Here is a 23,333-nt window from a genome sequence, read left to right as displayed (position 1 = left end):
AGCTGCACGCCTACTTCAACGCAACAATTACACTACTACTTTCAAGTGCAGGATATGCTACGTACTATCATCTATATACAGTATTCAAGGAAAACTGAGACCACTACTGTTGGTACTAGTACTGGTGCATGCTAGCCGCTGTTGTAATGTTGTATGAGAAGCTATTAATTACTACATTCATCACATAATTAACTTAAGAGTCCTCCCTCCGAATCCAAATTAGTCCAGGAGATGAATTAATTGGTAGCTACATAAATACATATCTAATAATAATCATGTAGAGGTTCCAAACTAGCTATTTGAGGCATGTACGCTACTGGTATCATTATCATATACTACTACTACTACTACTACTACTACTACTACTACTACTACTACTACTACTACTACTACTACTACTACACACTGAGAAGGATGATCAACGAGTAATGCTTAAATCACTCAAAACTGAGAAACGCCACCTTGGATAATGAACGGTACGGTGCAGCACAAATGTCAGTAGGATTTTCTTTTCTTTTTTTTTTTTAAAAAAAAGAAAATCCTTGTAGTCTTCGCTCTTCACGTACATCCTTTTGCCGAGTTCCGGACAAATGCATCCTACTGTTCTTCTTTTTCTTTTTCTTTTTTTCATTCAAAATGAAAAACAAGTCCCCCCATATATTTATCGATCACTTCATCATCAACTTGTTCTTCTCTGTCATTATTAATTAATACAAGTAGAGAGTATCAGTGCATCTCTATCTCCCCAACTTCCCCTCCTCACCATAACTCGCCTCTCTTTTTCCACAACACAACTCTCTCACTCACAAACATCAGAGCCAAGAAGAAAGGCACCAGAAACCCAGGGGGAGCAGGAGGGGGGGGGGGGGGAGTAAAAAATAAAAAATAAAACTACCACCACTACTACTACTACTTATACTGCTAATGCTGCTGAAAAAGAGATACCACTATCCACTAGTAGAAAACTAGAAGAAGAGAGAGAGAGAGGCCAGTCACAAGTCACAAGAATTCACAGCCCTACGGCCCCCTGCCCAGTGGCCGGTTTGCAGGACTAAACACCACAGTTGCAGCTAGCGCAAAGGCTTTTAGACATTTAACATTATCATTTATCATCATCCTATCCTCCAGGATCATCATGGACATGGAGACAACCGAGGCCTATGGAATGGTGTCAAGTGCGACCGAATTGTTGAGCTTCGTAACGAAGCAAGCAGTGGAAAATACCAACAACCCCGGACATTTTGATCATGGGGTCGTGGTCCCTGGCGGCGCGGCGGGAGGATCAGGTGGCCTGGGAAGTAGCAGTGGTGGTAATGTGGGTGGTGGCCCGGGAAGTACAGGTGAGGGCAGCTTGAAGATGAATAGCGGTCAGAAGAAGAAAAGGATTTCCAGAGTGAAGCGGTCTTCAATGAGCACCTTGCGTCTCCCCTTCGACACCACCACTAGTAGCTCCAATGCCTCTCAATTTGTTCCCGCACGTGTAAGCTTTTTTCTTTTCCTTCCTTTTTTATTTTTAACTAAACCTTCCAGCTGGGACCATTTCTTGCTTTCTCTCTTAACACCCTCTCACTCACTCGCCTTCCTACTCTGCTGCTTTTCTTTTCCTTTTTTTTTTTTTTTTTTTTTTTTATAAATTTTAAGAACAAATACTACTAGTTCGTACCCCAACTCCTCCTCCTCCTTTTTTCCTCTGTTTGTTCTTTGTTGTAGTTTCATTTCATATACAGGTTCTTTTTTTCTTTTTTTTTTGGGGGAAGGGGGGTTGGTGGGGGTTAGGGAAAAAATATAATAACTTTCTTGCTCTTTTTTATCTCTCCTTTTTTTTAAAAAATAAAAAATACAAAAATCTCCATCGGGTTTCCTCATGTGGGAGTGGGGGCTCTGATTTTGGTCTGTCTGGTGATTGATGCGTGGAAATTGAGTTGTCCGGAACCCGAATGCTACTGGTACATGGATGATGGATGATGGATGACGGATGACGGCGTCTGATTATTATGAGCAGTATTTATTTTCGGTTTATGTAAACCAAGTTTGGGGTGGTGGTGGCAGGGCTATTGATTGCAAATAGTAGTTTGTGTAATGTAAAAATCTGTATGTATACTCCATTCCATAGGATAGGAGTAGTAACTTACTAAGTAGCAGTAGTAGTAGTAGTGTGTTTTTTACTGAAGAATACTAGTAGTATCATGGGGTAGTAAGTAGGAGGCGGGAGGGCGGGCTGGAAATAATAGGAGACTTGGGCGGGTGGGCGGTGTTTCCTTGTTGGATTGGTAGGGGCGGCGGGTGAAGAAACCACCCGAATAGCGCAACCCATTGAGAGTGAGAGTGTGTGTGTAGTATAGCAGCAGTAGTTAGTAGTTATATTAGTGATAGAAAAGAGTAGCAGCGGTAGCAGCAGCAGTGTGTTTGGTACAATTAAGCAGAGGAAGCAGTGGTAACTTCAGATGCGTGTCATTTTGTGACTGAGTCCCTCTCCAATGTTTGCCTCTTTCTCCCACTATTTTTTTTCCTTCCTAAAAAAAATAAAAAATAAAAAATTTGAAAACAGAAATAAATCTGTCCATTTGTTGTTGTCTTACCAATTTGGACTCAGGTTGTTTGTCGATCTTTGTGGGGAACAGTGCACTGCACTTTCCCTTCGTTAGTTTCTAACTTTCTTTTCTTTTGTTTCCTTTCTCTCTTCCCTATTTGACGAGGCGGTGCTGCTTACGATGATCGGTTTCTTCCTTCTCTTTCTTTCGTTCGTTGTGGGGGTGGGTGAGGGGTTGCTTGGCTTGATACTGTACGTAATTCTTTCTCAGGCTGGAAACGGTGCCTAGATTCTGTGTCTGTGGATTTTTGACGAGGATCCCTTCTTTTAATTAAACTATTCAAAGTAAGAATTTCGTACTGGGGTGGATGCACGCGTCGGTTACCCGCTCCGTACCTCATTTGACTGATCCAACCGACACCTTACGGCTCAGGTATTTTTTAACCCTTATCCACTCCATACCTTTCATTGGGGTTGATCGATTACCCGCTCCGTACATCATTTGACTAACCTAACAGACACACCTTACGGCTCATGCATTTTTTTTTTTAACCCTTATCCGCACATATATTCAATAATCGGGTGTCCGCTGAAATAAGGTTAGATTAACGGATACCTCGTCCCCACTCCGCTCATCATTTAAATTTTTTTAAAAAAATAATTTATATTAATTTAATTTTGTGTATATTACATATTTATCCAAAATTTAATGAAGATTTTTTCTAAAAAAAAAAAAAAAATTTCTACCAAGAAACAAATATGAGAAGAGAATATAAGAAAAAGGAAACAATTCAAAGAATTCAAAATCAATGAAAATTTGAAATAAATAATATCTTTTTTTAAAAATATATATTACACATTGATTAAACTCTTTTTTAAAAAGTATAAGATCGTAACCTTTACAAATGAATCTTGTAAACAAATTATAATCACCGATATTTTTAATATAATTTGTTTAATAAAATTATTTATTTAGCTTCAAAAATATTATTTTGTTGTATGTGTGTGTGTAAATTTTAATCATGTGATTCTAAACCGCACCGTGTCTAAACCAAAGAAAAAATATTAATAAACAACTCTTTTTAACCTACTTGTACTGATGTTCCATATCAAAGACGGGAATGGGGGGAACTTTTCGTTAATACCCAGGAAAGAACAATCCTAATCCATTGACCACCATTAAAAATAAAAATAAAAATAAAAATAAAACTGGACCAAAACCAAATCACCAAATATATATATATATATATATATATATATATATATATATAGGTAGTACGACGCACAGATACAAAGGCGCACACACACAGACACACACACTCTACAGTCTACTCCCATCCCATCATCCCATGTTAGTGAAAGCACTCAGCACAGCCTTGTTTCAGTTTCACACACAGCTTTGAACTCAACGAAGGACACAGGACACACTACTCTGTTTCCCGTTGTATTCATCACGCTACACCAGGAGAATCGAGATTAACGTTAGAAACCGCAAGCAAGAATATTTTGTTTTTCAAGTGTACCACAGTCCATGATACCAGTTTCGCCGCTGAAGCTGCCTTGCTCCTGCCGGTTAAATACACATCAACTCCAATCGGAACGATTCTGGTTGGTCCACGGCAGCCCCCCCCCCCCCCCTCTCCCAGGGGCTTATGAGTTGGTGATAATAATCAGTAAAGTCCAATTCTACCTAGTACCCAATTGATCCTCCTCATTCTAGTATAAGATCCTGTTTCTTCATTACCAGTTTCCTTCATTTTGTTTGTAATTAGTCCTTGTCATTGGATTGTCATTCTACGCGTGTTGCTTGGATTTTATTGCAGCTTACCTGCTTGAATTAAAGCACTGAAATTCTGTTGCGTCTTTCTGTGAAATTCGGCCCTTGGCTGAACCAGTCATACAAGGTACATGGCTAGGTATTATCAGCTGCTGAAACGGAAGGCCGCAGCAAACAGTTTACCGGTTCATCACTTGAAGCACGGATCGCGGCATGCAATGCACTTTTCTTTTTCTTTTCCTTTTTTTTTTTTGTTATTCTTTTAGTGCAACTTAATGGAGCTATTAGCTCCATTATGGTTCTGTCTAACCAGCTGTCAAATCTATTAGGAAATTGTGATCTACAGAATGATATGATATTACTAGTGTGTTCTGTGCTACCACTTCTGTGTTGCTGTCCATATCTGTAGTTGTACTTTTTAAGGTCATCATCTATAGCATAAAAACTTGCAGTTCCTGCAAAACTATCAGTGAAGTGTTGCTACTGTCCTGAGAGCTGGTAATTTGTGGATTACTATTGTATGTCGACAGAAGGCCTACCTTCCTGGCTTCACCCCTTGATTATGGAATCCGCTATTGTGGTACAGTCAGATTGTAACATCAATGAAGAGGATCCAGAAACCCAACATTTATAGCTGTTAATTGTAATATGAGCAAATGTAGAACTGGGGAAGAGGTGGAGGTTTTGCCTAGCACTCACTCATAGGCTATACGATCCACTCGCAGCATTTTTACTTTGCAGAGGGTCGGAGAACATGAATAGATTGGATCCAGAAAACTCAACACTTGCATTTGTGATATGAGGAAATGTAGGACTAAGGCTGAAGTGGAGGTTCTGCTGAATGCTTCCTTAGAATTATTCGCTCATAGGCTACAATAGCATTTTTACTTTGCAGTGGATCCTTTACTCAAGTGCTTTAATCTTCTTGTAAGTGGATTTTTGGCGGCGGTCAAAATTCATATGCCACAGCAGTTAACTCAGACGCCTTCTGTCAGAAACTGCCGCTACAAGTATATTCTGTAACCAGTTTCTGCAACAGTTGAAGATATATAGTGGCGGCCAGGAACGTGCCAGGGAAAAGTTTCCCACTTTGCAAATTCCTATTTGGTCGCACAAAATTGGCTGGCATGTGAGGTTGCTGCTGGAATTATTTAAAAGCACCTTTTTCTGTGTTTAGGAGAATGAAAGACATGCAGCAGAGGTCAGGGATAGGTTGGCAGAATCTTTAGCAGGAGTTACCAATTCTCTAAGTTGCTTCAGTGTTGTGCAACATGTGAAATGGCCCATTGGGTGACTAGTTGATCATATCCGTCATCTTCATTTTGTGTCGTTCTGAAAGTAGTCCTTCTAATGGTTTGTTATGTGCACTTTAAGCGGCGGCCAGGCTAGCGCCACCACTATTTGGAAAATTCTTAATTGATTAACTGCTTTAAGTTAGTGAAATGCTAGTTTAGAATTAAGTGGTCAATAGGTGCCCTGTTTATTTTGGTTGCTCTTTTTTCCAGCAAATTCTGCGCATTAACTGATTCATATCTGTTGCTCTTTATTTCTGGTGAATTTGGTCTTTGTATGTTAAATAATTTAAGGTTGCTCCAAAAAGTAAGTAGTTTTGATTTCATGGCTTTATGCTTTAGGTAATTGATCCAACAAGGCTCAGATTTCTTTTTGAAAAGGAGCTTCAGAGAAGCGATGTTGGCCCTCTTAGGCGGATAGTTCTCCCAAAGGTAGGCATTTGGATTTTCTCCCCTTCGGTTTGGTGTTTTTGTATTGTTACATTAAGTACTTTTCCATGATGCTGTATTTTAATGCAAATGCTGATTCTACTTGTTAATGTGATGGATTCAGAGAGCAGCCGAGGAATATCTTCCTGTACTTGAGTCCAAGGAAGGGATGTTCATTACCATGGATGATATGGATGGTAATCATGTTTGGCGACTCAAGTTTAGGTAAGAACTTTCTGGCTTCTTCATCTTGTATGCTAAGGGGTCATCTTGACTAGCTTTTTGATTTTATTATTTTCACAGGATTCCCATGATCGACCAAGCTTTTTTGTTTGATCATCATATTCTCTTGTAGAAACCATATCATAACTCAGGATGACTGTAACTCAAAATCTAGACACTCAGCTTGTTCCCTACCATTGCTTTGGCTCTAGGTTCAGCGAAACTAAGGCCTTGAAAGGTTTAGGCCTGATAATATTCTCTCATTTGAATTGAATGTCTTTGTTGAATGACTATTATGAGGTGAAGCATTCTTACGTGGAACATTGGTTGATCTTTCTAGAGGTAATAGAGCGGTCATTGTTAAAATGTTCTCCTTCATAATGCAGATTCTGGCCTAACAACAACAGTCGAATGTATCTGTTTGAGAACACAGGTGCCAATTTTAGAGCCTTTTTATGACGTCTTTTATGTGCTATTTGTGGATTTCTTTGGTCAAACTCACTTGAGGACATGTAAAATCTCTTAAAGGGGTATTTGTCAAGACTCATGGCTTACGACATGGAGACTACATTGTTCTGTATCAGGATTTGGTGGGCCGCAACTATGTAAGCAGCAATCACCCTCAATCTTGACCATTCCCCATGAAATCCACTGTTTTACACTAATTTGAGATTTGCGTTAAGGCTGAAACCATTCTCCTGATTTTTGATAGGTCATTCAGGCTAGGAAAGCATCTGATTCGGTTGTACATGATACTTCTGGACATGGAGCTCAAGGCATCCTAAGTGATTATGCAGCAAGTGATGTTGTCCAGGGCCCTGAGTCGGAGATAAATGCATCCGGATATATCCCTGAGATGTTCCCTCCTGTGAATGAGATGGGTGACATGTCCTTCATATACGACACTAGCTTCTCAAATGACTCCCCACTCGATTATCTGGGTGGACCGATGACTGACTTCTCGAGGGTAGGAGGACATGAATCAAACTTTGGATCGATCGACAACTTGTCTCTTGACGATTTCTTCTGACTTTATCCTCTAAAATGGTGCAATAGGAATAAGATGTTGTATGCTGGCACTGGTACTACTTGCTAAGCTACTCTTTCCAATAAAACTCGGAAAAGAAGATGGGGAATGTATGTTGTGAACTTATAGCCCTGCGTATATATATGTTCGCAAATGTATGTTATCAGGAATAAAGTTGTGAAATACTACTACTATTACTCTATTGCTGTGGACTATATTCTGAGTTCCCGGAACTGCAAAATAGCCATTTCAGCTTTTATTATTCCCAAGGCCAGATGAGAGTAATGGCAACTGTAGGATGTAGGACGATCGCAGTCCAGAAAAAATATATATATACACGAATATCTTCCTATTCATAGCTATCTTCATTCATCCATTCGATACAGTTTATTGAATTGATGTTTACCAGGTTGTCTAGGTAATACTTCTGACTGGAGAACAAACATTAAAATGAAGCCAGTTAAGAAAGTAAGGAGATATGCTGGTGCGTCCAAAAGCTATGCCTGTTCTGCACTGCAATCTTCTCATGCATTTGACTTGACTGCTGCTAAAACTCTGTCCTTGTGGCAAATAGCATCCATGAAACGCGGTACGCTTAAATGTCTTGAGAAGAAGATTGCATTCATATCGTACTCGAAAGCTAAATGTCTAACCATGACAATAATATATTATATAGTAGTAGTACTCTACTTAGTACTACATTAGAGAAGGAACAACACGCTGCAGTTATTTACCCATAGCTTGTCGGTATTTTTTTTTTTTTTTTTCAAAAATTTATGAGTAAATTATTTATCTTTCTTTTTGAGATAAATTTGCAAGCAAAATATTATTTATTAATCTCTCAAAAACAATTATTTATCTTTCTTTTTCTTTTTCCCAGGAGAGAGAAAACATTTGACTGAGGCTGTGTGTTTGACACCCGTGAGTCGTGACCAGGGGTTGGGCTGTTATCCCCTCTAAAACACTACACGCGGTGCGGGAAACGGTTTTTTAAGTATCACTCCGGAGAGGCCATCCAAATTTTAAACCTCGTCCGCCGTCAACAAACAAACCAGGTATTGATATCTTGATTCTCATCTGAACATGGAATAATAATACTAGCAACATTTTGCCCCCTGTTCCGAGCTTGTGAAGAATTAAACATAACGTATCTAAAATGACGCCGCCCCAAAAAAACAAAAAAAGCACAATATATTTGATAATCCCCTTTCTCGTAAAAACTCCAAGAAGACTAAATGACAAACAGCAAAATTGAATACACGTAGAACCATTGTAAAAAATGATATGGATACACCAGCTGTATCTTTGCTTCGAGTAGATGGCCAGAAGCCACCGGCACCAGAATTCTGCCCATTATTTCTAAGTCATTCATTGTTGTGACGACAAGTATCACCGACAATCCTGTTTCTATTTCTACAAAACTTTCTGAAGGTCAACAATTTGCGGAGATTCTAAACCTCCAGGAATCCAAAATCATCATCGAAATTCAACAATTATGTCTGAATTCTATAAAGGATCATTAATTAAGTGCATCAGCTACTCAAAAATTATTAATCCCTCCCTTGGCTTAATCTCAATGTCTCCAAACAGCTTAGGAAATGTTCAGCTGAGCCTACACCTTTGCAAGCTCAGTGGCAGGGACAGCTGCTGGTGCAACACCACCGGTCGTCGGCCTGATATAACCATCAACAATTAACCAAGTCAGCTCTTCCAAAGAAATCAAACACGCCTTAAGCTTCACAAGACAAGAGAGTCATCCTCACATAGCAGCAAAATGAATCACCGTCTTAAAACACAATGGGGTACCATGAGGTGCAATCATAATTGACAATGTCCAAAACATTGGTTAAAAAAAAAACTTACAGTCCAACAAAAACTTTGAAAGCATCATAGATTCCCCATTGGGCTCCAGTAAGAGTTCCAATCATGACAATACGCAGAGGAAGTCCCCGAGTGAAAAGACCCCAAACGCCAAGCTTTTTCACGGCCTACAGATTTCAAATAAGAGCATGACAAAAGAATAAATTAATATTTTTTTATAGGAGGGGAGGAAGAAGGGGGAAGTGGGGAGAGAGCAGGTAGCAGCAAGGCTTGTCAACTCACATCACCAACAGTAGCATCCTTGGCATTGTTGAGGAATGAGACAAGATTATCAGCAGGGTGAGATACAATAGCACAGAAGACACCAGCCACATAACCACCAGCAAAGCTCACTCCAAGCTGCAGAGTTTTGCTGCACTCATTCTTAGGTGTAGGGATACCATGCTTGTAGATCATTTCCACAATAGTCTCAAAAGATGCAAACTTCATCATTGTATCTGCAGATAATTTGTGTCAATTCAGCAGTACAGAAGTCACAGTGAATTACCAGTGTAATTTCATTGGGTAAGACTACTAAGGTGAAAGAAAGGAGGATCTACCAAGAAACCAGAAACAAGATTGGAATTTTACATCCCTGAAAAAACCATCAGAGTTCCAGCCACCAGATCCAACTAACCGCAATAGTGCATATTTATTTGAGGTTTTAATCAAGTTATGATCAACCTTATCAAGACACAAGGATATCTTTATGGGAAAGATCACTGATAGCTTCCCCTTAATTGAAGCCTTTCCCATATCTTCTTTATGATGCTTCTTGTGTGGGAAGGGGGTAATTGAGGGAGGAGAGATCAGCAACACTAGGTCCAAAACCATCTTGTAAATGTTTCAAATAAGCTAATTCATTTTTTATAAGAAAAACTAAGAATGAGATGCATACCATATCATATATGTAGAAAGTATCAAGTATAACGTTTCACCATGCAAATATAGCTCTTCACACAACTAATTGGACCTGACCCGCGCTTCCCTCCGGGATACATGAATCATTCTTCTTAATGTTACAGAAGCAGTGTACAATCCATATTAACAGATAAGATATTTTCATCAATGCCAAGACTCGATACTTATGACAAAGGCTGCGTAACATAACAGGACGCTATTTTTGCTTTGCTCTACATTGCCACATAACTCAAAAAAGATCAATAGATATGAAATCTACATCAGCAGCAATTGACCTTTGACATAAAAGGACTGCTAAATAACCCACCATCAGGCATGATTAAAAATCAAGAACCTATCAATGGAGTTAAAAACACTTTTAACTACCACGCTGGTCAGAAAGTACTGACAGATGCACATTTACAACCACCAGGACAAAAAAAAAAAACGCAGCAGCTACATCTATTCATGGTCCAACCCCATAAATGAGTAAATTAACTTGATTGGAGAAAATATCAGAACTTCAGCTGGTTGGGCGTAGAGAAAAAATTCATGGTCAAAGAATAAAAATAAAAATAAAGAAAAACTTGCAAAGGGGGGGGGGGGGGGGGGGGGAGGGGGGAAATGCGTAAAGGAAAAATCCGGTAAACAAGACAAAAAAGAGACAAAGATGAATTTGCAGCAAACATGTAGTACAACTCCTAAAACCGTGGGAAAAAGAAAACCCTAAACAAGAACATGTAAAGAAGCAAAACAAAAGGTTATTTTGCATATGCCTCAACTTACATGGAATTTGACGACCCCAAAGAGGAACCAATCCTTTGTACAACCTGAAAAAGTTGACAAGACATAAAAGCTATTTGCATCTATCAACTTTGAGCCTGAGATCAGTTTAAAAATGACAAACAAGCACATGACATACCCAAGAGCACCTTCAGACTTGACGAACTTGGGAAGTCCATCGGATAATCCTCTAGCAAAACCAGGCTGAGTCTGAACGCGAACCTTTACAGCCTCAAAGGGGCAAAGAGCAATGTCAGCAATGAACTCCGCAGAAGCTGAGCCAGCAAGGTAGATGAGAGTCTTGTATTTGGAGGCATACTCGGGACCAGCAATGTCAGAATAGTACTTCTTGAAGAATTCATAGAATCCAAACTTGCAGGCGCCCTGGGCACTGTAACCAAGCAGGGTCGGGACCCATCCCCTGAAGAATCCCCTGATTCCTTGTTCTCTCAACAAGACTCCGAAACCAGATGAAATGCTCTTGTACTTAGATGGGTCAATCTGACACGTAAAAAAATGTCAGTTAAGTTGACACAGAAGATCACAAGATGTGTACTAAAGAAAGGAGAATCAGTTAATCAGGTGGAACAAAGCTTGCCAGGAAAAGAAAAAGAAACAAGAAAACCAGATCCATTCAAGCGCGCATACCAGAACCCAATTTGAAAGAGAAACTGTAGCGCAAGCAACATATCATTAGAAGAATCAACTGAATAAAAACTGATCCAGATTTGACAAACTTAAGATAACATGGGACGAAGCTTTCAACTAGGAAAGAGGTTAACATAAGCTAATCACAGATCCACAGACCAGTAAAAGAAAAAAAAATAAAACTTGATAACTATGAAAGGAAAATATTGGTTTTTTTTGTGGGGATACAGCAAAAAGGGCAAAAATAGATCTACTGATAATTTAAAAAGAAAAACATAAAATAAAAAAGGAAGAAACAGATAAGTAAAGACATAAGCAGGTCACAAACGAAAGGGAAAAAAACATAGATGCAAGTAAGAGTGTGGTAATATGAAGTAGATCTGAAGACAAATTAGATAGTAAAAAGGGAAGGGGAAGGGGAATAGATCTGGGGTAAAGTGGTTTTTTTTTCTTTTATTGGGAGGAAGGATTGAGAGAGAGAGAGAGACAGACCTGCATATTACATTTGACGAGGTCAAGAGGAGTGACAGCCGTGTGGGTAAGACCGCAGCTCAAGATTCCACCAACGGTACAGGCAGCGTAATATTGCGAGGAATACAACTCGACCTTGCCGGGCTCGGAGGGGGCGGGGATGGCAAAGGCGGTCTTGGGGGAGGAAGATGAGGGAGAGACGACATCTTTGGGAAGGGAGTCAAAACCACCTAGGGTTTTAGAAGTCAAAGGAGAAGAAGAGTAAAGGAAGGTTGGAATGAGAGATTGACGGGGGGAACGATCGGGGAATGGGAGAGCCATGGCGGGTGAATCAGAACAAGAGACAGAGATCTCCGTACGCGAACCAAAAAATTTTGAAGAGATCCCTTCGCCTTCGATATCGATCTCTATCTCTCTGTGTCTCTGTCTCTCTGTCTGTTCAAGGCTCTTCGACGGAAACCAGGAAAATGAAAAGCAGCTGCCCTAAATACCTGCGCCCTCCAAAACATTTGGCCCTCTGCGTCGTTTATGGGCAGGCAAACCCTCTTCCCTCCCTCCTCTTTTCTCGCTCCTCGTTTACCAATTTGGACCCCACCAAATTCTTTTCCTTCTTTTTTTTTTTCTTTCCCCATCTCCGGCCCTGTCTCCAAATTTCCATCCATACCCCTCCACTCTACAGTGATGAGTGATCACACAAGGTATATTCCCTTTTTTTTTCATTTGAGGAAAAAAATATTTTTTTTTGTGCTAGATTTCCTTTTTTTTCTCTCTCTCTCTCTCTTTGTTTTCTTTTGATCTCTTCTTAATTTTGTAGACACTTTTTTTAGTCCCTGTTTTATAAAAAAATATTTTTTTTTAACAGAAAATTCGTTTGCTGTTGATATCGAATCAAATGGTCCTGCCCACCAATAAATAACAAAACTGGCGCACAAAACAGAAGAGAAGAGTTTGCCAATGCAACGGTGGGAGCGTTGGCAGAGTCAGCAGTCAGTCATTGAGGAGTCAACTGCTACTAATAAGTATATATATATATATACTAGGCCGGGAATGGCCGTGCATCGCGCGGGTGTTTGGCGCGTATGATTAAAAAGAATTTTTTAAATGTATGTGGTGAGCAATTAAATAAAGATAAAACTAAGATAACAACACATATTAAGTAATATTAAGGAAATATAGCTTCTGCTGAAACCATTATAAAATGCTGAATGTAAAGGCTGAAAAAATAACACAGGCTTGGAAGTCGAAATGGAGAAAATTGAAAAATGTGAAGGAGGAAAAATTGAAAGAGCCATAACTGAAGCAGTAGACAATAACTCAGCAGTATATCCACCTTATTGGGCGTTTAATTGGGATGTAAATAGTATTTTATTGTTGGTAGAAAAGTTGTTTCAAGGCCGAGCTTATAATTATTAGTGTTGATATAATTATGAATGTTTCAAACAATTGAAATGGAGTTATATTGCAATTACTGAGGTTATAATTACATGGCTCTATTAACATAATAACCCCATTTTGGTAATTGTACAAAAACACAACTTATATGAATTAGACCAAATGCACAAATGATTGTCAAATAAGCCCATATTCCATAAATACCCAGATGTGTCTATAAATACAATATTTAAATGTACAAACATGGGGCTTTAATGTAAAAACAATTAAACACATGCTGCAATCAGTTGCACTAAAAGGTTGAAAAAAGTAACACATTTTTCAAATTCCCAAAATACCTCCACCTATGCAGTTGAAATTGAACTTCCTCTTTTGACCAATACTCAATCTTATATAGTATAAGTATATATATATATATATATATATATATAAGAGGAGGAGACATATTCAGAGTGTTGGGAGGGAGATGTGCATATTTTAGCCATTCTCTGCTTGTTAAGCTGTTTATTATGGTTGAAGCAGAGTTGACATTTTTTTTATCGCAACGATAGGATTCCTATAACCTAAACTAATCTAATCTAAGGGGGAGGGGGAGGGGACTCGATGTGACAATGACCCAAAATCTTGTCAGAGTTGAACTAGCACATGACCCATCAAGAACCCAAAATCTGACCATGACCCAAAACTTGAAGCTGAATCTGAAACCCGAAGCTCTGATATCAGTTTGTTAGGTTTGGTCCCAGGAAATTGACCAACGAGAATAATGTGATTCGATCAAAATGACTTACGTCCACGGGTGAAGGGGTAACGGATTTACTATAACAGAAAGAAAGTACAAAAGAGGAAGTACAAAACCCTAGGAAATAATTCCTTAGTCCAAAAGCCACCTAAAACTGAAAATACAAAAGAAACTAAATAGCACTAAATGCTTAATGATCCAAAGGCCCATGACTTGCTCTTTTGGTTTGATGCCAAACCAAAACTCCTCTCAAATTGGGGTACGAACCCCCTAAAATTCTCTTGGATTGGCGCACATGGCACTAGGGCTGGTGCCCAAGTGCCATGTGCTAGTTTAGGTTATGCTAAACTAGCATAATCATGTACAGAGTTGACATTTTTTTTTGTCGATGTGAATAGAAACTCCGTCGAAAATAATCAACGAAAACCTTCACATATTGTGACAATTTTTGATAGGAGGCAAGGATCGAACTCTTGACCTCCCAACACCACCAAGCCTTAGAAGGCTGGACAATGACCACTGGACGTTGAAGCAGAGTTGATAGTAGACCAGAAATATGCATACATTGATCCACGGCCTAACAAAAAAACACGAAGTGTAAATGGTCAAATTGGATTTGGATCATTAGCGCTGTGCATGCCCCAAAAAAAACTTGGGGTTTAAGAAAACAGGGAGAGAAAGATAACCCTAAATTGGTATGCTGGTAGTAAAAAAAAGAATACTGTCTGATTCCAATCAGAAGCATCATGAAAATAATTTTAACATCCTCACTGGAAAAATGCAACTCCTCCTAAACGCCGCCTTTCCCCCAAAAGAAAAAAATAATAATAATAACTACTACTATATCTCCAAAATTTTGTTTGTCCTCCCAATTACAGTACACCATGACCAAGTAGTACCTGTCTCACTGTGATGACAACACCTTATTGTTTACCCCACAAAAAAAGCTAGTAGTAGTAAAAGAATCACTCCAAGGCCATCCATCCATCCATCATCCCGCCATTCCCCCCCCCTTCCACCAACAATTTGTTTTCTCTGGAGTGTCCAAAGCCTGGAAATAATTTTTAGCCAAGATTACGAGAACCAAATTAAAATCCTTGCTGCTTTCCACCCTGTGCCGACGATCCTCTCTTCTACAAGTACAACAAATACAATTAGCCCCCCCCCCCCCCAAAAAAAAACCAAATGCTACGAGCCAGGGAGGGACCAAACTCCCCTCCTCTTGATGGCAGATTGACATCCAATCCCCCCACAGCGACCATCTTTTAACTAACTAGAGAAGTCTAAGGTGGGCAGTATCGTTCAATCTCTTTATTTGCCAACCCATTTTCCACGAGTGCTGTAAGACCGTAACTGAAGAATCTTCGATCCAGAGTTTATGTGACATCACTGAACCGCATCCGAGGATGCCTGTAAGGAGACACTTTATTGGCACCGAGTGAGTAAAAACACCAACAGATGAAGAGGCACACGATGCGGTGCTCCTGACATTGATGTCTCGAATTAGGTCTTGATTCGTGGGTTGTCGAGGAGACATCTCATCATCAGCCTCGTGATCTCCAGTGGAGGTAACAATCTGTAGCCTGCTCTTACCAGACTTCTTCCGTGGAAACCCCTGTCGATGCCTGTGTACCAAATCCCAGTTAGCTGGATGGAGCGAGAGTCCATCTCTGTCATGAATGGAGTTAGTATATACATGAGAGCTGCGATGTGGAAACCCCTGCGTCTCACACTGATCTGGCGGTGACAAGTCAGATCCGAATTTTTCAGGCAATCGCAAAAGAGTTCCATTTAGGAACTGAACCATTCGAAATTCAACCTGCCTCAGTGATTCTCCAGATGGTGCAGAAAAATCAGGCTGTAACCTTTCTATGAAGCTCAGAGTTTCAGGTGTATATATTTCTGATCGGTGGCAACCCTCCCAATGACCCTGACTCATCTCCATAAGCACATCAGAAGATTGTATCTGTTCCTCCGGAAAATTTAATTCCTGCATCATTTAATGCATCACCCAGTTCAGCAGAAAGCAAGAAGCAATTTGTACGGGTTTTAACTGCCACTACTAGCATATTACACCTAGAGATTTCCAGATTAGCTAGTAATAGTTGTTCATCGCAAGATGTTGCTCAGACCTAAGACAAAAATTAAAGCCAAGACATATAGCTAATTCAACTGACCAAAACCTTGGGTCAAACTTAATCACCTTATTATATCCAATTTTATCAATGAGCACCATCATAAGCCAATCAATGTCCAGTTCTGATATGCCTTTGATTTTGTCTGAGTATATTACAATTTACCTGCCACAACTTCACTGGCAATACGGTCTTCCCACTCTTTGTTATTAGTTCATTTTCCCAGACTCATTTATATATTCAAGAAAGCTATGGATCTATATCCCATCTTATTTACAAGTTACAACACACTGGAAATGCAGAGACCAAGATATCAAGATCACCCAGAACTACAACTAGATGTCATAACCTGATTGAAGAAACTAAGCGCCAGTTGTAGGGCTGTTCAAACCAACCCGACCCGACCTGAAATTTCTTGGTACCCAAACTGCTTTTGAGAGCCGGGCAAGTTAAGGTTCAGGTTAGTAGCTACACGGGTCGGTTTGCAGTTAACCTTTTCTTTTCCTCTCTCTCCTTTCCGTATGGAAAGTTAACTATGTAAATTTATTTATCAAAACCAAAAATCAGGTCTAATCATCTCTCAAAAAAATTTTATGTGAGATGATGTACATTATTATTTCAACAATATACCGTTGTTAACTTTTTATTAAAAGTTAAACTTGTTAATTATATAACTTCTCATTTTTTGTTGCTGTACATCAATGTTATTTTAAAATTTTGGTTAGATGAATATATAAGGGATGATAGCTATGGAATCATTGTTAATTTTAATAATGAACAAATAATGTTGTAGAATTTTGGTTAGTTTTTAATCACTTATTGTTTTAAACATAGACACCGGGTTGGGTACATATGAGTACCCGAACCAGTGGGTGCCTAAACCATTGTGCCAGGTACCTGACGTGGGGGCAGTTACGGTTTGACTTTGTGTTGAACCGTTAGAATCAAGTCCTTCACAATTTTGCTCTGCGGCCCGACCTGTGAACACCCTAGCCAAGCAAGTAGTCATGTTTGAACTCTATCTCAAAGACGCAGTAGATGAATTCCCTAGAGTATCTCTACATAAAGCACAAGGGAAATCTTATCTTCAGAGATATTAAACCAAAATCTCTGATACAGTGTTCTGTCTTAACAAACTTAGCCAAGCAGAGATTACTAGCAAATATGTCTTCTTTTCCACAAGCACATGTAGTACTTGATACAGCAAGCTTTGGCCGGACGCACAACAATTTGTGGCATTTATTTGACAATTCATAGAATGTACAAGAAAAAGTTGCAGGAGAACCCACAATGAACAAGGAAAAAAGGGTAGAGTGTTGGCTGAGAAAAATAGAGAAAAACCTTTTGAAATAAAACTTCTTAGCAATTAAGACAACAAATATTACAGCAATTAAACCATTATTTCAAATTTCAACTAGCTGTTCTCTACACAAACAAATGGTGAGAATTGTTTCTGGATATATACTGTACTTTGAACTGTTGGATATAGTGTTTGTCCAATATAAGAATCTGTCGAGGGCAAAATTTTGCTTCCTCAAAAATTTAAGTTCAAAAACATGCCAAAAAAGGAAGTTTTTAGTCTTTTCCTTTTAAAAAAATAAAAGCAAAGGAAATTTAGTATCTGAAAGTCAGAATACAATCTGACCACAAATTGAAATCATACAAGATTTAGGCCTCTGGATGAAGCTCTAGGTTAGCAGCTCAAGTTAAACAGGATAATTTCCTTTATACCCCTGAAAATTTAAATAATTACTGAAACAAATATGTCCTTATTTGTGAATGCTAATAAGGTTTTGTGAACCTTGCTACAAACCCAGGGCAGATAAGTACATTTTTAAAAAAATCATAATTAGAAACTGGTGTAGAATGCACAAAGTTGGGATGCCCAGCTGAACACTCAATGAATCTTTAATATTTAACACTCAATAATCAAGGAACCTGTCACTGATTCCCTTCCAGTGCACTTTCACGGCTTGCAAAATAAAGAAAAGAATGTAAACACCATTTTACGTCTAGCGCTAATTTAGATATTAAATCAAGCCACTAGCTTTCTCTCAGAAAGAAACATACACAGACACGGAGCAAAAAGAAGAAAAACTGGCTCATCTTGTTTTGCACTGTAGGGGCAAGCGGTTCACATGTTGACTTCAATCATTTTATGCTGTCATTAAGAATACAACTACTTTGGTGGATATGGTCACTATAAGAAAATAAAAATGGCAGTCAACAAAAAGAGCCCATAAGTTAAATCATAAGTCCCTCCTTTCAATGGAGACCTCCACCAACCTTCCTCCATTCCACACCCCAGGCATCCAAAAATAAAAAAGAAATTGTGAGCCCTAGTTAGTTCATGATTTTGTGAAAGTAAAGCTTTTGGTTGAAGAGATATGGGAACAAAAGCAATAGATTATGCAATACATGTTATTTGAGAACTTTGAGAGACTTGTGCCGAGGGAAAGCAAATGAACTTGAGGGATGTTGGAATAAGAAAGATATAGCCTTTAGGCATTTAAAGTGGAAAAATATCCAATGCCAAAAGTAGTTGGATTTCAGATTTCAAAAGCATGTCAGTGACAGAAGCAGGGGGATGGTATCACCAGGACTTATCAAGGTTTCTTAAGTCATCATCTTGTCAGTTTCCTATGACCTGAGACCCAAAAAAAAATCTGAAAAATTTGAAATGACCTGCTTAACTAAGCCTAACATACCACAAAAGTGAGCAGCGTCCTAAACAAACCTATTTCTCTGCAGATGATGACCACAATAAAACCGTGTTTCCAAAAAAGTCGATGATGTGTTTATGAGTAGTTTGTGCATGTACAAATAATAAATAGGTCTGTGAAAGCAATATCTTGTAAATGGCCCTGGAAAGAGACAAAAAAGTAGCAAAGAAAGTCAAGGTGAAAATGAAATAGTTATTTGTCCAGGGAAAGAGGTATTATTTTCCTAGATTCCAATGGTTAGGAAATTTTTTATTCCATCATGAAGACTTAGCCTGCAACATTCACAAATCTAAAATAGTTACCACATTTTCACAATAGGGCTGAACAAGGAAATACAGCTGAGTAAATATCTGATAGTAATGTAGTGTCAGATAGATACTCCTCCTCCTTGCTTAACTTCCATTAAGTCTCCAAATCACCAGCCTTGAAGGTTCCAAAAGTCTTTTACATTTTTTAACAAAAAAAGGGCTTAGATTTTATATCACCACTTGGGCATGCATACGAAGTTGTGAAGCTTTGAGGAGATGTGTGAGAATGACAGAAGGCACTACAACCAAACAATGGTTGCTAACACTGGAGCAACAGCAGACAAACCTTTGGATTATTAGCATTTCATTTGGATGCAACTCGTGAGAAAGCTGGGCTTGCTTCCATTTGGGGAACAAAGGGGTTTCAAGCTGGGTAAGGACTACAAAAGCCAACGAAATGAAGTATTTATTATTTCTACTTGGTTTTTAATGTCTTGCTCCAATACCACCTCCCCACCAAACTAAGGACCATAAGATTAAAGGCCGGAAAGTGCAAATATGCTTCCAAAATGGTCTGGTTAGAAGATCAAGCTGGACGGGAGCACATTTAGGATTGCCCAGATCATAACACGGTAGTAAAACAGCTGAATATGGGGAATAGGAAAAAAGTGGCGTCAGTGAGTAATGAGATACAAAATTACATGATAGGAATAATTTTAGCATATTCGTATTTGGTGAAGCACTCCGAAGAGAAGGGGGAAAAAACACAAACGCAGAAATCTCCTCAGTAACAATATAGGTGCGTATTACTATTTTTTTTCTTTTGTGATTGTGTATATTACTGCAAAGTACGGGTAGTAGAGTAAACTACCTGGCAAACCAAAACTGCGGTAGCTCGGGCGCGATCCAACGGGGAGCCATAAACAGCACTGAATCGAACCCCCTGTGACTTTAAGAACACCGCCAGGGCTCTGGCCTGACGCCTCCCGTTGGGGGTGAGGGCCGCCTCGGGGCACCTTCCGGCGATCAAATCAGGCCTGAGATTCATGTGGCACTCGCCGTGACAGATAAGATAGACCTCGGTGAGGGTGCGATCATCGTCCACCAACGCCACCGCATCGGAAGGGGAGGCCCGGGAGAAATGCGGTGGCAGGGAAGGGGGAGGGGGAGGGGGAGCCAAGACATTATAAGGGTCCCAGACCTTGATGGATGGGCCAAGACGGGGAGTGCCCAAGGAGGAGAGCTGAGGGGATAGAGGGGAGGCGGAGGCGTGACAGGGTAACATTTCAGGCTCTTGTTCGAGAACCTTCTTGGCTAGATTGCTGCCCCCGCCGTCGCCCAATTGCCTAATCTGATTGGGGTTATCCATATTGTGCGTATTGTCGTCGTCGTCTTCTTCATTTGCTTCCTCCTCCTCCTCATCTTCTTCTTCTTCTTCTTCTTCCGAGGGGACTTGGGCAGACTGGGAAGAGCCCATAATGTTCAGATTTATGGACTGTAGTCCAAGAGATGGGAGCTGGGGGAATTCTGAATGGAGAGCTTTGTGTAATTTTGAAGCAGATCTCCGTTTCTTTCTCCGTTACTTTGGTTTTCGATTGAGATTTGATTTTGAGGGTGTCTAATATTTAATCTTCTTCTACTAGTAAATGAGTCAGTAGCATCAGAATACTACGAAATGGTGTCATGATTCAAACGGGATGGATACATCATACATACATACGGCGTATAATCCTGGTGATATATTTTTTTAAATATAATTGAAAAATCTCAAATTCGGATTTTACACTTGTACTCCTTACCCTGGACCACCCCACCCCTTCATCTCCAATCCCGTGTTAAATTAATTATTTGGATTCTAAAATAAGTATTTTTTTCTCTTTAGATATTTTTTGACAATTTGAATAATTTAAAAAATATCAAGGTTTATAAAATGGATGATGGTTCTCTAAATGGGCATGATTTTTTCCTATAAAAAGAATAATTTCTTAGCAATTTTTTTTTTTAAAAAAAAAAAGAGTCCTTTAAGGAACTATAGAATTTTCCCGTAGCTAGATAGACTACTGCTTTTGCCCAAAAAATTTTTTTAAAAAAAAACGACTACTAATGTGTTTCCTCTTTTAAACTAGACTAGAAGTAGCATCATGTTTGATTGGTTTAGCAATAATCACTCGTATCAAGAAATAGTACTACACTAATAAATCAACTTTGTTTTAGGCAAGAGGCAAGTTGACCAGGAAAAGGGATTCAAAATCCTTTTTGGACTACAGATAGGGAGTCAAATATCGCATCCTACAATTCAAATATTCAAAAATGTGCATTTGGATTTTCATTCGGTGTGGATTTAGTAGCATGAAACATGGGTTTTGGAAGTGGATTGTTGCTTGATCCCAATCTAGATCCAAACTCTTATGAATTTAAAAAAGCAAATCCCTGGGTACCTATTGAGCATTCATAGATTTTTTTTTCTCAACATGAAAAACCAAAGTAAAAATATTAAAAATAACATAAATATCATTTAATTTTTGTTCACAAATAATAAAAATCAACTAATTCTATTTATTTCAAAAGCTTCATACATACGATGCATATATATGTGTGTGTGATCCACACACATATACATACATATATATATATATATATATATACACACATATACATACATGTATACATGGATCTAGACAGAATTTGGGTTAAAAAAATTATGTTTGGCCCGTGTAAGATTCAATTCAATCCATTGACATTAGTTTTGATGCCATTTCCTTTAGGTGGTACTGGAAGTAAAGGAATTACAGTTACTACTAGCAATAGTTAGTATATTCTATAGCAAAAATCAAGTTTGATTTGGATTGTGTATTTTTCTAGTGTTTGTCTAAAATTTTATTATAACTCATTCAAAAATTGTTGCCAAAAGCCTTTCTATGTATTTGAAAATATTCAAGGAATAGTTGTAAAACTCCACTACCCCAAGTAACATCTATCCTGGTTACAACACTAACCGGAAACCACCACTACCCTTATCTTATCTAGCGCCCTCTCCTTTATCTTTTCCTTTTTCCACTGCCATCTCAACCTCTATCATACTCACACAACCATCCCACCCTCGTTCTTTCTCCTTGATCCATCCTACCACTCCCTCATCATTTTTTTTGTCACCTACTGTGGCCATATCTTATCTCCCCATATATATATATATATATGTATATATTTATTGCTTTTCTTTCTCCATCTATTCTTTCTTATCTATTTTCTGGCCTAGATTGGACAGGGAAAAGGCAAAAGTCCATGAGAGGGAAAGAGAAGAATGGGGAAAAATGAGGAGAATAAACAGAAATGCACAAGGGAAGAACAAATGAGAGGTAAGTAGGGATGACAGAAGTAGAAAGAGAAGAGAAAAAGGGAAAAAAATGAGAAGAAATGAGAGATGAGAGGAGATGGCAGAAGTAGAGAGGGAGGAAAATAGGAGAATGGGACAATGGAAAATGTGACGATGGTGGATAGGAAGAAGACGACGACAATAATAATGATGGGAAGCACTACAGTAACGGTGGATCGATTGATTTTTTTTTTTTGTTTTTGTATATTTTTCCCTAGAGAATTATTATTTAACACGCTAACGTCTCTAACATAACATATAAATAGTACTCCATATATTATTCAAGACGACACTAATAAAAAGTAATCCACATCAACATCAACATTTTGCAACTTCTTAAGAGGTAATCCACGTCAATATTCCACTACTTAGTATATGTACATGTATAATTTGTTTATTTAACATTCTATAGTAATGCTCGTTACAATTACTCGATAGCAATATGTCAGCAAGTATTGTTATTTAACAGTTAATGGTTCTTAACCTATATGTGCGCGCGCGTATACATACACATACATATATATACACACATAAAACTAACATATAAATAATACTCTATCTACTCCATCTACATGACACTAGTAAGAGGTAATTTATGTTAATATCTTGCTGTTGATTAAGAGGTGATTCATGTCAACATTTCACTGCTTACTAAGAGGTAATCCATGTCAATATTCTGCTGCTTAATACATGTACATGTATATTTTATTTGTTTAATACCCAACAGTAACACCGACTTCGATTACTTGACAGTAATATATTAGGAAATAGTACGTACTATAAT

The 23,333-nt window shown here is 38.7% G+C and overlaps 3 protein-coding genes and 1 long non-coding RNA gene across 5 annotated transcripts; 2 read left to right on the top strand and 2 right to left on the bottom strand.

The window, feature by feature from the left end:
- The first annotated feature begins 422 nt into the window (after window positions 1-422).
- On the top strand, window positions 423-7,479 carry LOC113723048 (B3 domain-containing transcription factor FUS3). The gene is made up of 6 exons (XM_027246312.2): window positions 423-1,480; window positions 5,942-6,031; window positions 6,153-6,253; window positions 6,637-6,683; window positions 6,779-6,855; window positions 6,963-7,479. The coding sequence occupies exons 1-6, from the start codon at window positions 1,136-1,138 to the stop codon at window positions 7,278-7,280; spliced, it is 978 nt and encodes a 325-aa protein (XP_027102113.1). The 5' UTR covers window positions 423-1,135; the 3' UTR covers window positions 7,281-7,479.
- Window positions 7,480-8,513: 1,034 nt separating this feature from the next.
- On the bottom strand, window positions 8,514-12,487 carry LOC113722842 (mitochondrial phosphate carrier protein 3, mitochondrial-like). Its single transcript, XM_027246066.2, has 6 exons — window positions 11,961-12,487; window positions 10,960-11,321; window positions 10,824-10,867; window positions 9,381-9,595; window positions 9,141-9,265; window positions 8,514-8,950 (listed from the first exon to the last, which is right to left on the bottom strand). Exons 1-6 carry the CDS (start codon window positions 12,258-12,260, stop codon window positions 8,890-8,892), a joined length of 1,107 nt encoding a protein of 368 aa, XP_027101867.2. The 5' UTR covers window positions 12,261-12,487; the 3' UTR covers window positions 8,514-8,889.
- An 18-nt stretch (window positions 12,488-12,505) lies between these two features.
- On the top strand, window positions 12,506-13,099 carry LOC140010953 (uncharacterized). Its single transcript, XR_011818156.1, has 2 exons — window positions 12,506-12,637; window positions 12,802-13,099. It is a non-coding gene; the product is annotated as an uncharacterized lncRNA (long non-coding RNA).
- Window positions 13,100-14,128: 1,029 nt separating this feature from the next.
- LOC113723035 (uncharacterized) lies at window positions 14,129-20,885 on the bottom strand. Of its 2 annotated transcripts, XR_011818155.1 has the most exons (3): window positions 20,048-20,885; window positions 14,970-16,060; window positions 14,129-14,647 (listed from the first exon to the last, which is right to left on the bottom strand). XR_011818155.1 is itself a non-coding variant. In XM_027246302.2 (2 exons), exons 1-2 carry the CDS (start codon window positions 20,651-20,653, stop codon window positions 15,344-15,346), a joined length of 1,323 nt encoding a protein of 440 aa, XP_027102103.2. In that variant the 5' UTR covers window positions 20,654-20,885; the 3' UTR covers window positions 14,753-15,343. The 2 variants fall into 2 exon arrangements, 1 of the variants encoding a protein (XP_027102103.2); XM_027246302.2 differs by lacking the exon at window positions 14,129-14,647 and having other exon boundaries at window positions 14,753-16,060.
- Window positions 20,886-23,333: the final 2,448 nt, after the last annotated feature.

Source organism: Coffea arabica, chromosome 7e, assembly GCF_036785885.1.
Source record: "Coffea arabica cultivar ET-39 chromosome 7e, Coffea Arabica ET-39 HiFi, whole genome shotgun sequence".
NCBI lineage: Eukaryota > Viridiplantae > Streptophyta > Magnoliopsida > Gentianales > Rubiaceae > Coffea > Coffea arabica.
This window is presented reverse-complemented; position numbering and strand designations above follow the sequence as displayed.

What these genes read in the sequence shown, in the direction of transcription:
- LOC113723048 (XM_027246312.2), top strand. Translation starts at nt 1,136, where the DNA reads ATGGACATGGAGACAACCGAGGCCTATGGAATGGTGTCAAGTGCGACC. An exon ending in CTCAATTTGTTCCCGCACGT is followed by an intron (nt 1,481 to 5,941) that starts GTAAGCTTTTTT and finishes TTTATGCTTTAG; the next exon opens with GTAATTGATCCAACAAGGCT. An exon ending in ATTTGGTGGGCCGCAACTAT is followed by an intron (nt 6,856 to 6,962) that starts GTAAGCAGCAAT and finishes GATTTTTGATAG; the next exon opens with GTCATTCAGGCTAGGAAAGC.
- LOC113723035 (XM_027246302.2), bottom strand. Translation starts at nt 20,653, where the DNA reads ATGGGCTCTTCCCAGTCTGCCCAAGTCCCCTCGGAAGAAGAAGAAGAA. An exon ending in CCGCAGTTTTGGTTTGCCAG is followed by an intron (nt 16,061 to 20,047) that starts GTAGTTTACTCT and finishes TAAATGATGCAG; the next exon opens with GAATTAAATTTTCCGGAGGA.
- LOC113722842 (XM_027246066.2), bottom strand. Translation starts at nt 12,260, where the DNA reads ATGGCTCTCCCATTCCCCGATCGTTCCCCCCGTCAATCTCTCATTCCA. An exon ending in AAGTCTGAAGGTGCTCTTGG is followed by an intron (nt 10,868 to 10,959) that starts GTATGTCATGTG and finishes CAACTTTTTCAG; the next exon opens with GTTGTACAAAGGATTGGTTC. An exon ending in TTCAAAGTTTTTGTTGGACT is followed by an intron (nt 8,951 to 9,140) that starts GTAAGTTTTTTT and finishes TGGTTATATCAG; the next exon opens with GCCGACGACCGGTGGTGTTG.